Source organism: Poeciliopsis prolifica, unplaced genomic scaffold (genome assembly GCF_027474105.1).
Source record: "Poeciliopsis prolifica strain line A6 unplaced genomic scaffold, Auburn_PproV2 SCAFFOLD079, whole genome shotgun sequence".
Lineage (NCBI taxonomy): Eukaryota > Metazoa > Chordata > Actinopteri > Cyprinodontiformes > Poeciliidae > Poeciliopsis > Poeciliopsis prolifica.
In genome coordinates this window covers 1400437-1414800 of record NW_026562454.1, presented here as the reverse complement: position 1 = coordinate 1414800, position 14364 = coordinate 1400437, and the positions used below count along the sequence as shown (strand labels likewise).

Genomic DNA, 14364 nt, shown 5'->3' with positions numbered 1-14364 from the left:
ATGAACCAGGAACTTCAGGGTAAATATGGACGTTTGTCGTTCTGGGAGGGAAACATTTCACTTTTACTGAAACAATTCTAAAAACACTAAATGATTAATTTTCTAATTGACATGCAGCAACGGCTCAGTTGCTCTTCAGGACGTTTTCATGTTTGTGCATCAAGTAAATCAGAGCAGAAGATTCTCTGAGCAGAGGAGGAGCTCTGATCTAATCACAGGACGACCCCCCAACACACACACACACACACACACACACATACACACACACACACACACACACACACCTCCGACTCCAAACATCTCTCTGTTTGTAGTAGATTCACAGCAGAGACCACCAAAGAAGCCGCCGCCCTGCCTGAGGTGTCGCCTCACAGGAGCCAACGGCCCCAGCAACAGTCCACTCAGACCCCAACCTCCATCATCACCAGGACAAACGTCCCCAGCAGGACGCAGCGGCAGGACGCAGCAGCAGCTCCTCTCCCCCAACAACAGCTGCAGACACGGTGAGTAAAGCCTGAATCTGAATCAGGGCGCTGTAGCTCTGTGAGGGGCCTCAGGGCCCAAACCTGCGGCTGGGCCACAAAATTCATTAATAAAAAACGCAAACATTAAATCCATGGAGTCTTTATTACTATATTTTAAGTTATATCTGCTCAATTCAATAATAAATACATTTTAAATAAAAATCTTTGTCCTCCAGATGGGGCTAATGTTAGCCGTGTATTGCTAACAATAAGGTTAGCGTGGCTATTACAGGAATTGCTAATCTGATCCTGAATTTAATCCCAGGGATTTAAACATTGAACCCGGATCTTTTTATCTGTAAATCAGAATAAATGACTGAAATGTGAGGTTTCAGAATTTCTGTTCTGATATCTAAAAACAGCTGAGGGAATGAATGTTTTGTTTTTCTGAGATAATCTTCTTTCAGGTCTAATAATATCCATAAACTGAAGAATGTTATAGATTCATGTTTGGTGCTTGATGACATGAACAGTTGGTTCCCTTAAATTACAGTTTCCTCTGAAGCCGAGACTCCAACAGGTTTATGGTGTTTCTGGACCTTTGAGTTCAGAGATAATAAATGCTCCTGCTGCAGCAGCACCAGCAGCTCCAGTGGCTGCGGCAGCACCAGCAGCTCCAGTGGCTGCAGCACCAGCAGCTCCAGTGGCTGCAGCACCAGCAGCTCCAGTGGCTGCAGCACCAGCAGCTCCAGTGGCTGCAGCACCAGCAGCTCCAGTGGCTGCAGCACCAGCAGCTCCAGTGGCTGCGGCAGCACCAGCAGCTCCAGTGGCTGCGGCAGCACCAGCAGCTCCAGTGGCTGCAGCACCAGCGGCTACAGTGGCTGCAGCACCAGTGGCTACAGTGGCTGCAGCAGCACCAGCGGCTGCAGCGGCACCAGCGGCTCCAGCGGCTGCAGCATCAGCTGCAGCGGTGCCGCTGCAGCCGGTGCTGCTGCAGCTGGTGCCGCTGCAGCCGGTGCTGCTGCAGCTGGTGCCGCTGCAGCCGGTGCTGCTGCAGCTGGTGCCGCTGCAGCCGGTGGTGCTGCTGCAGCAGGTGCCACTGCAGTCTGTCCTCCAGGTGATAAATACCAGCCCACATCAGTCGGTCGTTTGTCTCAGATCTGCGAGACGTAAACAAGCCAACGCTGAAGGAACCTCTTCAGATAAAATCTGTTCATCCGATTATTAAAAAGCTCAGGTCCTGCTGACTGATCCGAGTCTGCAGAGGATCTCTTCCTCTGTTTGACAAATAAACAATAATCTGCCTCAGTTTTTCTCTGAGCTGCTGCTGGACGGTTTGAGCTCCGACTTTAATTTAAACCCTGAACGTTTGAACCCAAGAGCTCAGAGATCTGCAGACAGACGGGCAGAAAGTCTTCAACGTTAAAGGGAAGAAAACTCTGAGTTCTGGTGAAACTATGAAAGCCGAGGAAGTTAAATGACTTTAGTTAGGAGCTAACGTTAGCATCTCACATGCTAAGATTAGTGGAAACAGCTCTAACATGTTAGCGTGCTAATAGCATGAGAAGCTACCAAAGACGACCAGTTAGCATGCTAACAGCAGCGCAGCTAATTTTACTTTCAAGCAACATGGAGCAACTTTGAATATTTGAATGTGAGTTGATGAGGAGGATGAGCTGAAGCTCCACTGATCATTCAATCTCTGCAGGCTGAGATGAATCACAAGATAAACTGCAGAGCTGAAGTTGACCTTTGACCTACAGAGCCTCAGAAGACGGCGGCCCAGTCTGCAGCTGAAGCCTCAGTGCCGCTCATTAATCCGTCCACACGTCATGTGTTTATCCCCTCTGCCCCCCACCACAGCTAAAATTACCCTGCATGCATCTGCTTGTTCCTGTAAAGCACCTCGACTCGCTCAGACTCCTCGCCGTCTATGACCCTCCCCCCCGGAGGCCCCCGGGGCCACGGCTTCACTTCCTGCCTCAATCACAGAGCAGAGCGGCGGCTCCGGCCTCCGCTCTGCTCTCGGGTCAAAGCTGCTGCTTTTTCCGTCCTGCGACGTTCCCACCGCGCTGTTCCCACTGTGACGTTCCCACCGTGACGTTCCCACCGTGACGTTCCCACTGTGACGTTCCCACCGTGACGTTCCCACCGCGCTGTTCCCACCGCGCTGTTCCCACTGTGACGTTCCCACCGCGCTGTTCCCACCGCGCTGTTCCCACCGCGCTGTTCCCACCGTGACGTTCCCACCGCGCTGTTCCCACCGCGCTGTTCCCACCGCGCTGTTCCCACTGTGACGTTCCCACCGCGCTGTTCCCACTGTGACGTTCCCACCGTGACGTTCCCACCGTGACGTTCCCACTGTGACGTTCCCACCGTGACGTTCCCACTGTGATGTTCGGCTCCCGCCAGGGAGCTAATATTCAGTCGGCTTACAGTAGGGTCAGAGGTCAGGCTGGGAGGGAGCTGGTTCCCAACTGAGGCAGCAAAACAGCAGCTGAAGCTTTTCCAACAGGAAACCATCAATTAAGTGGAAGAGGAACAAATGATGGGATCATTGAGAGAACATACTGGGTTCACTGGGTTTACTGGGTTAACTCATCAGATGTTTCTCTATTTCTGGCTCTCCTTGCTGACGGTAAAAACGTTGACCCGGGTTTGACCCGGATCGGTAACTTCCTGTTTCTCTGCTTCCTGATGCGCCGCTGATAAGCGTCGTCTGAACCGCCGCGGCGTCAGCAGATGCTATCTGAGCTCAGGTGTTTAGTCTGAGCCGACACGGTTCTGTTCCCTCATGTGTCTGATCCACGGCCGGCAGGAAGAGGAGGCATCATGCTGTGGGCCCCACCGGAGCCGATCAGAACCGGGACGGTTCTGGTTTGATGGATCCGCCCCAGAGGTCCAGCTGCAGCAGGAAGCCTCCATGATGAAGATGATGATGATGATGCTTTCCTCTCAGGAAGCGTGGAAAGTGTCGGCGCTGTAATTACCACTTCCTGTGTGTTTATGACGGCGTTTTGATCCAGATGCTTAATCACAGCCTGGCGAGGAAGACGAGCTGCGGCACGCCGAAGATCCCTGGGACCATCTTCCTCCTGGCCTCATCATCATCACTCACTTTTAAACATTTTAGCTTTGAGTTTAGCTTAATGCAAAGTTTTAAAGAAAAAGTTCAACCAAAGTTCAGAGGAAGAGAAGAGCTGAGAGGAACGACCCTGCTCAGGGTCCCTGAACGCACCGCCGGCCTTTTCATTAACTCAAGAATGAAACTCTGAGCTTCAAAGCGACGAGAACAAACACGGCGAGCTGCAGCTCTCTGTTGCTGCAGCTCTCTGTAGCTGCAGCAACAGAGACACGACTTCCTGTTTCACACGTCCAGCTGCCAGCGCAGACAAATCCCATCATGCACTGCGGCAGCTCCTGGATCCAAATCAACGGTGGCCGGTTCAGCTGAAACCAACCGGAGTTCAACCAGGAGGACCAGAGGTCAGAGGTCAGATCCACCTCCGTCAGGTTCTTCACAGCTGAACCTGGAGGCAGGCGGACATGTTGGTTCTGATCTGGGCCCGTCCGGTACCGACCGGCAGGTTCTGACCACTGAAACACAAACCGGGCTCATGAACCTGGAAGCTTTCCGTGGCAGAACCCAGTTTGGTTCCGAGGAGGTCGGTGAAAAGTCAGCGAGGGATGAAGATGAAGCTGCTCCTCTTCCTCACTTCGCTACAGGCAGTGAGGAAGAGGCCTGTAGGCCGGCGGTTCTACAGCGTCTGGTCCAAACCCGTCCAGAGTGTGGGGCGGTTCCTCCAGGTCCGAGGAAAAGCCTGAATTCCTGAAATGACTCGAGCCGAAGAGGAGGAAGAGGAGGAGGAGGAAGAGGAGGAGGAAGAAGAGGAAGAAGAGGAAGAGGAGCAGGAGGAGGAGGAAGAAGAGGAAGAGGAGGAAGAAGAGGAGGAGGAGGAGGAGGAAGAGGAGGAGTTTCATTTTCAGACAGAGTGAGAGGTCGCCTCAGGCTGCCTCATTAACCGTCTCTGCCGTCATCAGATCAGATGATTTATTCAGCTGGAAGCAACAAAACCTGCAGCTGATGGTGGACCGAGTCCAGACCCGCTTCCCAGAAGAATCAGAACCAATCAGAACCAATCAGAGAGGCTCAACCTGTTGCAGCTGTAATGAATAATGAACAGAGTGATGCATCCTGTTCAGAGATCCTCAGTTATCAGGAAGGTCCAAACAAAGTGATGGCGACCCGAACAGAACCCGGCCGGAACCGGAGACCCGGATCCACTGGATAAAGATCAGAGTGAGACCTCCTGTCTCTAATCTCTCTGCAGGAAGGAGTCACCTTGACCTCCAGCTGGAGACGGAGCGCCAAGGTCACTGAGATAAACCGGGTTTCTGGGTCAGACTTAGACTTAGACTTCCTTTATTGTCATTGTACAAAAAAAACACAAGGTGAATCTTGACAACGAAATGTCGTTACTTGGCTACCAGTGTAGCAGAGCTAAAACCTTAAACTACACAATAAATAAATAAATACAATACAAGTGCCATAGAATACACAGGTTCAGTGTTGTGAACAAAACTAAACTAAAGTGCATGTATTGACCATGTCCATGGGGGGGGATTTGGTTTGTGTGTGTGTGTGTGTGTGTGGTGTGTGTGTGTGTGTGTGTGTGGTGTGTGTGTGTGTGTGTGTTAGTGTTACGTGGCGTTAAGCAGTCTGATGGCCCGGGGGAAGAAACTGTTCAGTAGTCTGGTTGTTCTGCACAAGATGCTGCGGAACCTTCTTCCAGACGCCAAGGGAGAAACAGTCCATGGTTGGGTCGGGTCGGGTCGGGTCGGAGAGGATCTGGTGAGCGCGGGATAGGCAGCGCCTCTCTGCGATGCAGGGGAGCAACAACCAGATGTACTGCTGGAGTTCTGGTCTGAACCCGGGGGCCGACTCAGAACCAGAACCAAGCAGAACCAGAACCAACCAGAACCAGAACCAGAACCAGAACCAACCAGAACCAGAACCAACCAGAACCAGAACCAAGCAGAACCAGAATCAACCAGAACCAGAACCAACCAGAACCAGAACCAAGCAGAATCAACCAGAACCAGAACCAACCAGAACCAGAACCAGAACCAGAACCAACCAGAACCAGAACCAACCAGAACCAGAACCAGAACCAACCGTTTCCAGATTGCAGAAAGAGGAGATGATAATTGATCCTGATGGAGTTTGTTCAGCTCATCTGACCTGATATTAAAAATGAATTCTTGATCTGGTTCCTGAAGATCCAGCAGCTTATTGGATGAATTTTGTCTGAATTGGATCAAAAACATGTTGAATGTTTTCATTTCTGATGATTCAGTAAATAATTCAAGCTGTTTGGTTTGACTGCAGAGATTTAGGAATGTTTTTCGGTCACGAGGAGATTCCAGATCATCTGAGCTGGAAGTTTATTTTCTGCTTTGAAGTCTGAACTCCTGGCAGACAAACAGAACCTCCTCAGACGGGTCGGAACCACGACACCGGAGCTGGTTTCTAAAGCCTGGCTCATCCTGAATCCTGAGCGTCAGAATCGGCGGCGAAGCTGCAGGAACGTTTGTCGTCAGCTGAGCGACGCGGCGGCTCCAGCTGTGCCGGCCCAGTAATCTCCACACTTCCCAGTTTCCCACGCTGAGCTCATTCCAGAGCCACTAAACAATGCCGAGTCCGGAACAGATGAGTCCCGGCCGGCCGCCCCCTCCCCCGCTGCCCCCTCCCCCGCTGCCACCCTGGGTTCATCCTCAGATTGGTGTGATGTTCAGCAGCTGGCAGGAACACAGGACTGGTTGGGAAACACGGTTTTCCCACACAGATCCGGGGTTCCTGAAGGGGTCGTAGATTCAGAACCACTGGATGAGTTCTGCTCCAGATGTGAGACTTTATTCACTGAAACATGTTAAGGTTCCAAACACAAAGCCGCGTTCTCCTACGCACAGTTCAGACCATAAACGCCTCGTTTGTTTGCAGATTGTCCTAAAGCCGATGACATCACACTGAAACCCGGCTGAATGAAAACCTGCTTTTCTTCCCCTTAAGCCTCGTTTTACCGTTAATATCTTTAATCCACCATCTGCTGCTTCCAGGTACAAACATCAGATTAATCTGAAAGATCTGCTGCATTAATAACTTGATCGTTTCTGATCCACTGGACCTGCAGGAAGTAAAGAAAATCCAATCGAGACGCTTCCTGTCAACGTCTCCAGCTTTTAATCACTGTTGGAGCAGAAAGACTTCAAATAAATGCTTTCGTCTGATCTGTTGGAATCAGGAAGTTATTTTTTGTGCACAAGGAAAACAAGAACATCATGAGCGACTTATTAAAACGTCTCAGTTGCTAAGCAGACGTTACAGCCTGCATTTCAACCCCCTAACCCATAATATCAGACAATAATCAGATCCAACACAACAAACCAGTCAAGTTTGGATTCAGATCATTTAGTTCCTCAGGATTCAGCCTGTAAACCCGAGTTCAGAATTAAAAAAGTGACAATGAAACATCAACTAAAAGGAAACGTTTCCTAAAAACTGGTCCAAGGAAACAAAACACATCAAACTCATCACAATTTAGATTCACATGCTGAACTTATAGCTCTTAGTTTTATAAAACAGAAACATTTAAAATTCTCACATCCTCATTTCTGCTGCTTCAGCGATATTTTCTCTGCAGAAAACTTTCTATTCCACTAGAACCAAATCAAGAGTCGAGTCAAAGACGACAGCATTAAACTAAGTTATGATTCAGACTAAGAACGACTGCAGGCCTCAAACGTTTTGAGGAAAAATATCATAAACGTCCCGCAACACGTCTTCTGTTTTTGCTTCTGCTGAGCAGGAAGCAACTTGATCAATACGAATCAATACGAATCAATAAGAAATCAATACGAATCAATACGAATCAATACAAATCAATAAGAAATCAATACGAATCAATACGAATCAATAAAAAATCAATACGAATCAATACGAATCAATACGAATCAATAAGAAATCAATACGAATCAATACGAATCAATAAAAAATCAATACGAATCAATACGAATCAATACGAATCAATAAAAAATCAATACGAATCAATACGAATCAATACGAATCAATAAGAAATCAATACGAATCAATACGAATCAATAAGAAATCAATACGAATCAATACGAATCAATACGAATCAATAAAAAATCAATACGAATCAATACGAATCAATACGAATCAATAAGAAATCAATACGAATCAATACGAATCAATACGAATCAATACGAATCAATAAGAAATCAATACGAATCAATAGTTGAATAGAAACTGATGTGGACTGACTGAGTTTCTAAACCGGGTCTGTTTGCTGGTCCGGTGCAGAGGTCCGGTACGGTTCTGACCCGTTCAGCTCTTCATCAGTGAGGAATCTGGACAGTTTGTGTCTCCAGAGCGGCTCGGTTCTGACCCGACCCGGTCTGATCCGATCAGTCCGAGTTTAGGTTTTTAGAGCGATTCTGATTTAATTCAGCCTTTCATTAGGGTTAGGGTTACAACAGGAGCATTAAATAAATGCTCCTGTTATTTAAACTTTGGTTTAAATCCAGATTCAGTGGCCGAGTGTTTTCATGTCCATCGTGTCTCAAACCAGATCAGTCCCGGTTAAAACCACTGCAGGTTTTCAGCTGCAGGCTCCAGGCCTCCATTCCTCCTCCACCTGCAGGTTTTCTTCTTTGTGGCGCTTTCATGTGGCCCCGGGGCCCGTCTCCGGTGCACAGTCGAGTCAGAACACGTCGCCTTCCTGCCGCACTTCAAAGAGTCCAAACACACCAAGTTACAGGGAGCCCTGAGCTCACGGAGGGTTTCCTGAGATTACAGAGGACAGGCGTCCCACATCAGGACCCGACCCGATCAGGTTGGTCTCAACCAGAAGAACCAATAAACTGCCAAATTCTGGCTTATGGCGTTTGATGAAAAATAACATAAGAACCAGGTTCCTCCTGGTTCTGGTCGGAAACAGCTGGAGGTTCTGAGAATAAACGGATTCAGGAAGAACATCGTTCTTGACCAACCGAATCAGAACTCAATAAATCTGTTTCAGAGTCACGACTGAGAGACAAGGTCAGGCAAGGTCAGAAGGTCAAGATCCACAGAAGAAACAAAGTAGAGAAACAAATGTTTTCTTAGTTTCAGATCCAAACAGATTCAGCTCCAAAACATCCAACAGAGACTAGACAGAAACAAAGACAGTGATGAAGACAGAGATGAAGACAGAGATGAAGACAGTGATGAAGACAGTGATGAAGACAGAGATGAAGACAGTGATGAAGACAGTGATGAAGACAGCCACCAACGTCCACATCCATCTGACCCATGAATGGACAGAACATCCTGCTCTGGATTCTAGTGACAGTTTCTGGTTCAGTTAAAGTTTTCTCTGTGTGAAAAGAACCAGAACCACCAGATAAAGTTACTCATCAACCGACCACCGGGTCAGAACCATCCAGACCCCCAATGAAGAAACTCCTGAACACAAAGGCCCAGAGATCCATCACTGCCTGCAGATTTAAATAATTTGAGGTCAGAAAGATCCGCAGTAAAGTTCCTGATGTACAGCAACGTTCCTGACCGCCACCCAGAAATCTGCCCCAAAACTCCCTAATCTGCCCCAAAAGACCCTAATCTGCCCCAAAAGTCCTTCCAGACACCAGCTGCACCTCAGTGAAAATTAATTGTCAGATTTTCAGTGACAAAGATCTCCACCGTGGAGCAGTGTGTGTTTAGTTGCAGTGTGTGTTTAGTTGCAGTGTGTGTTTAGTTGCAGTGTGTGTTTAGTTGCAGTGTGTGTTTAGTTACAGTGTGTGTTTAGTTACAGTGTGTGTTTAGTTGCAGTGTGTGTTTAGTTGCAGTGTGTGTTTAGTTGCAGTGTGTGTTTAGTTACAGTGTGTGTTTAGTTACAGTGTGTGTTTAGTTGCAGTGTGTGTTTAGTTGCAGTGTGTGTTTAGTTACAGTGTGTGTTTAGTTACAGTGTGTGTTTAGTTGCAGTGTGTGTTTGAGTGCAGTGTGTGTTTAGTTGCAGTGTGTGTTTGAGTGCAGTGTGTGTTTAGTTGCAGTGTGTGTTTAGTTGCAGTGTGTGTTTAGTTGCAGTGTGTGTTTGAGTGCAGTGTGTGTTTAGTTGCAGTGTGTGTTTGAGTGCAGTGTGTGTTTAGTTACAGTGTGTTTAGTTGCAGTGTGTGTTTAGTTGCAGTGTGTGTTTAGTTGCAGTGTGTGTTTGAGCGCAGTGTGTGTTTAGTTACAGTGTGTGTTTAGTTACAGTGTGTGTTTAGTTACAGTGTGTGTTTAGTTACAGTGTGTGTTTAGTTGCAGTGTGTGTTTGAGCGCAGTGTGTGTTTAGTTGCAGTGTGTGTTTGAGTGCAGTGTGTGTTTAGTTACAGTGTGTGTTTAGTTGCAGTGTGTGTTTAGTTGCAGTGTGTGTTTAGTTGCAGTGTGTTTGAGCGCAGTGTGTGTTTAGTTACAGTGTGTGTTTAGTTACAGTGTGTGTTTAGTTACAGTGTGTGTTTAGTTACAGTGTGTGTTTAGTTGCAGTGTGTGTTTGAGCGCAGTGTGTGTTTAGTTGCAGTGTGTGTTTAGTTGCAGTGTGTGTTTGAGTGCAGTGTGTGTTTAGTTGCAGTGTGTGTTTGAGCGCAGTGTGTGTTTAGTTACAGTGTGTGTTTAGTTACAGTGTGTGTTTGAATGCAGAGTGTGTTTAGTTGCAGTGTGTGTTTGAGTGCAGTGTGTGTTTAGTTGCAGTGTGTGTTTAGTTGCAGTGTGTGTTTAGTTGCAGTGTGTGTTTGAGTGCAGTGTGTTTAGTTGCAGTGTGTGTTTGAGTGCAGTGTGTGTTTAGTTGCAGTGTGTGTTTGAGTGCAGTGTGTGTTTAGTTACAGTGTGTGTTTAGTTGCAGTGTGTGTTTAGTTGCAGTGTGTGTTTGAGCGCAGTGTGTGTTTAGTTACAGTGTGTGTTTAGTTACAGTGTGTGTTTAGTTACAGTGTGTGTTTGAATGCAGTGTGTGTTTAGTTGCAGTGTGTGTTTGAGCGCAGTGTGTGTTTAGTTGCAGTGTGTGTTTAGTTACAGTGTGTGTTTAGTTGCAGTGTGTGTTTAGTTGCAGTGTGTGTTTAGTTACAGTGTGTGTTTAGTTACAGTGTGTGTTTAGTTGCAGTGTGTGTTTAGTTGCAGTGTGTGTTTAGTTACAGTGTGTGTTTAGTTACAGTGTGTGTTTAGTTACAGTGTGTGTTTAGTTGCAGTGTGTGTTTAGTTACAGTGTGTGTTTAGTTACAGTGTGTGTTTAGTTACAGTGTGTGTTTAGTTGCAGTGTGTGTTTAGTTGCAGTGTGTGTTTAGTTGCACTGTGTGTTTAGTTACAGTGTGTGTTTAGTTACAGTGTGTGTTTAGTTGCAGTGTGTGTTTAGTTACAGTGTGTTTAGTTACAGTGTGTGTTTAGTTACAGTGTGTGTTTAGTTACAGTGTGTGTTTAGTTACAGTGTGTGTTTGAGCGCAGTGTGTGTTTAGTTACAGTGTGTGTTTAGTTACAGTGTGTGTTTGAGCGCAGTGTGTGTTTAGTTACAGTGTGTGTTTAGTTACAGTGTGTGTTTAGTTACAGTGTGTGTTTAGTTACAGTGTGTGTTTAGTTGCAGTGTGTGTTTAGTTACAGTGTGTGTTTAGTTACAGTGTGTGTTTAGTTACAGTGTGTGTTTAGTTACAGTGTGTGTTTAGTTACAGTGTGTGTTTGAGCGCAGTGTGTGTTTAGTTACAGTGTGTGTTTAGTTACAGTGTGTGTTTAGTTACAGTGTGTGTTTAGTTACAGTGTGTGTTTAGTTGCAGTGTGTGTTTAGTTGCAGTGTGTGTTTAGTTGCAGTGTGTGTTTAGTTACAGTGTGTGTTTAGTTGCAGTGTGTGTTTAGTTGCAGTGTGTGTTTAGTTGCAGTGTGTGTTTAGTTGCAGTGTGTGTTTAGTTGCAGTGTGTGTTTAGTTGCAGTGTGTGTTTAGTTACAGTGTGTGTTTAGTTGCAGTGTGTGTTTAGTTGCAGTGTGTGTTTAGTTGCAGTGTGTGTTTAGTTGCAGTGTGTGTTTAGTTGCAGTGTGTGTTTAGTTACAGTGTGTGTTTAGTTACAGTGTGTGTTTGAGCGCAGTGTGTGTTTAGTTACAGTGTGTGTTTAGTTGCAGTGTGTGTTTAGTTACAGTGTGTGTTTAGTTGCAGTGTGTGTTTAGTTACAGTGTGTGTTTGAGTGCAGTGTGTGTTTAGTTACAGTGTGTGTTTGAGCGCAGTGTGTGTTTAGTTGCAGTGTGTGTTTAGTTGCAGTGTGTGTTTAGTTACAGTGTGTGTTTAGTTGCAGTGTGTGTTTAGTTGCAGTGTGTGTTTAGTTGCAGTGTGTGTTAGTTGCAGTGTGTGTTTAGTTGCAGTGTGTGTTTAGTTGCAGTGTGTGTTTAGTTACAGTGTGTGTTTAGTTGCAGTGTGTGTTTAGTTGCAGTGTGTGTTTAGTTGCAGTGTGTGTTTAGTTGCAGTGTGTGTTTAGTTGCAGTGTGTGTTTAGTTGCAGTGTGTGTTTAGTTGCAGTGTGTGTTTAGTTGCAGTGTGTGTTTAGTTGCAGTGTGTGTTTAGTTACAGTGTGTGTTTAGTTACAGTGTGTGTTTAGTTACAGTGTGTGTTTAGTTGCAGTGTGTGTTTAGTTACAGTGTGTGTTTAGTTGCAGTGTGTTTAGTTACAGTGTGTGTTTAGTTACAGTGTGTGTTTAGTTACAGTGTGTGTTTAGTTACAGTGTGTGTTTAGTTACAGTGTGTGTTAGTTGCAGTGTGTGTTTAGTTACAGTGTGTGTTTAGTTGCAGTGTGTGTTTAGTTACAGTGTGTGTTTAGTTACAGTGTGTGTTTAGTTGCAGTGTGTGTTTAGTTACAGTGTGTGTTTAGTTACAGTGTGTGTTTAGTTGCAGTGTGTGTTTAGTTGCAGTGTGTTTAGTTACAGTGTGTGTTTGAGTGCAGTGTGTGTTTAGTTACAGTGTGTGTTTGAGCGCAGTGTGTGTTTAGTTGCAGTGTGTGTTTAGTTGCAGTGTGTGTTTAGTTACAGTGTGTGTTTAGTTGCAGTGTGTGTTTAGTTGCAGTGTGTGTTTAGTTGCAGTGTGTGTTTAGTTGCAGTGTGTGTTTAGTTGCAGTGTGTGTTTAGTTACAGTGTGTGTTTAGTTGCAGTGTGTGTTTAGTTGCAGTGTGTGTTTAGTTGCAGTGTGTGTTTAGTTGCAGTGTGTGTTTAGTTGCAGTGTGTGTTTCGGGCTCTTACCGAGGTGCAGGGTGAGGTTGATGGAGTTAGGGTACTGGATCCCCGCCAGCATGGTCTGGCTCTGCCACCAGGTGGCGTCCTGCTGGTTGTTGTAGTCGGTCAGGTACGCGGCGTTGTGGTGGTTCCGCGGGTCCCGCGCGTCGCAGATGTGGCAGGACTTGGTGACCCCGGTGGCGCCGGTCTGGACGCAGTACTCCTCCGGCGGGGAGCCGCAGGTGTTGGTGGCCTCCACCGTCACGTTGAAGGCCGCGTTCACGAACTCCGGCATGCAGCGCTGCGCTCGGCCCTGCTCGTCCGCGCATTCATCCATGGCGCCGCGGACGCACACCGCGGCCACCCAGCTCCACGCCACCAGAGCCCGGATCAGGTTCTGCATCCTGGCCGCCCGCTCCGTCTTCCCGATCGGCCGCAAAACTCCCATCGGAGCGCTCCCGAAACTTCCCAAAACTTTTCCCGACAGTTTCCCGCAGGAGCGATCCTGGACTGGAGGATCCTGGAGAACAAGGAGCGACTGGCGGCTCCGGCTTCCCGACGTTCTGGAGGTCTCTCTGGAGGTCTCTCAGGAGGTCCGAGGTCGCTCTCAGCTCTTTGTGTCCGCCGCCATGCACCTCAACTCCAGCAGGAAAAGACGGGAGTCCAGACTACACCCAGTCCGCGACTGCGCAGCTCCGAGGCGCACAGGCTGCGGAGAAGAGTCCGCCTCTTCCTCCGGAGTCACCGAATCACCGCAGAGCCGCTGCGCACCCGCAATCACTGCGCAAACTTAAACATTCCGCACCTCACTTTTCAAAGTCCGGTCTGCGCCGAATCACGTGTTTAATATTTAGGTCAGAGTTGAAGTTGCTGCTCGTAAAAACTCCCAGATTTAGGAAAAGCAGAGGAGGAAGGAGATAAACTTGTGTTTGATAAACATAAAACTGATCCTGGAGCAGATTTGGTTCCTGCTGGTCGCTGGAATAAACTGACCTCACATGAAGACCTGGAGGACAGAGACCCCTAGTGGACAAACACAGCACTGCACAGGATTCTGTTACTGGTTACACAAGTCAGGATGTGGATCATCCATCCATCCATCCATCCATCCATCATCCATCCATCCATCCATCATCCATCCATCCATCTATCCATCCATCCATCCATCCATCCATCCATCCATCATCCATCCATCCATCCATCCATCCATCCATCCATCATCCATCCATCCATCCATCCATCCATCCATCCATCCATCATCCATCCAACATCCATCCATCCATCCGTCATCCATCCATCCAACAAACATCCAACATCCATCCATCATCCATCCATCCATCCATCCATCCTCCATCCAACATCCATCCATCCATCCATCCATCCATCCTACATCCATCCATCCATCCAACAAACATCCATCTATCCTCCATCCATCCATCCATCCATCCATCCATCCAACATCCATCCATCCAACAAACATCCAACATCCATCCGTCATCCATCCATCCAACAAACATCCATCCATCATCCATCCATCCAACAAACATCCAACATCCATCCATCATCCATCCATCCAACAAACATCCATCCATCCATCCTCCATCCATCCAACATCCATTATCCATCATCCA

The 14364-nt window shown here is 47.2% G+C and overlaps 1 protein-coding gene across 1 annotated transcript in view; it reads right to left on the bottom strand.

Annotated features, from left to right (window-relative positions):
• Window positions 1–13477, bottom strand: part of lamc1 (laminin, gamma 1) — a 52873-nt gene extending 39396 nt beyond the window's left edge. Inside the window, 1 exon segment of the mRNA XM_055021793.1 lies at window positions 12761–13477. Within this exon segment, the coding sequence (XP_054877768.1) occupies window positions 12761–13181 (421 nt within the window). The 5' untranslated portion in view covers window positions 13182–13477.
• Between the last annotated feature and the right edge of the window lie 887 nt (window positions 13478–14364).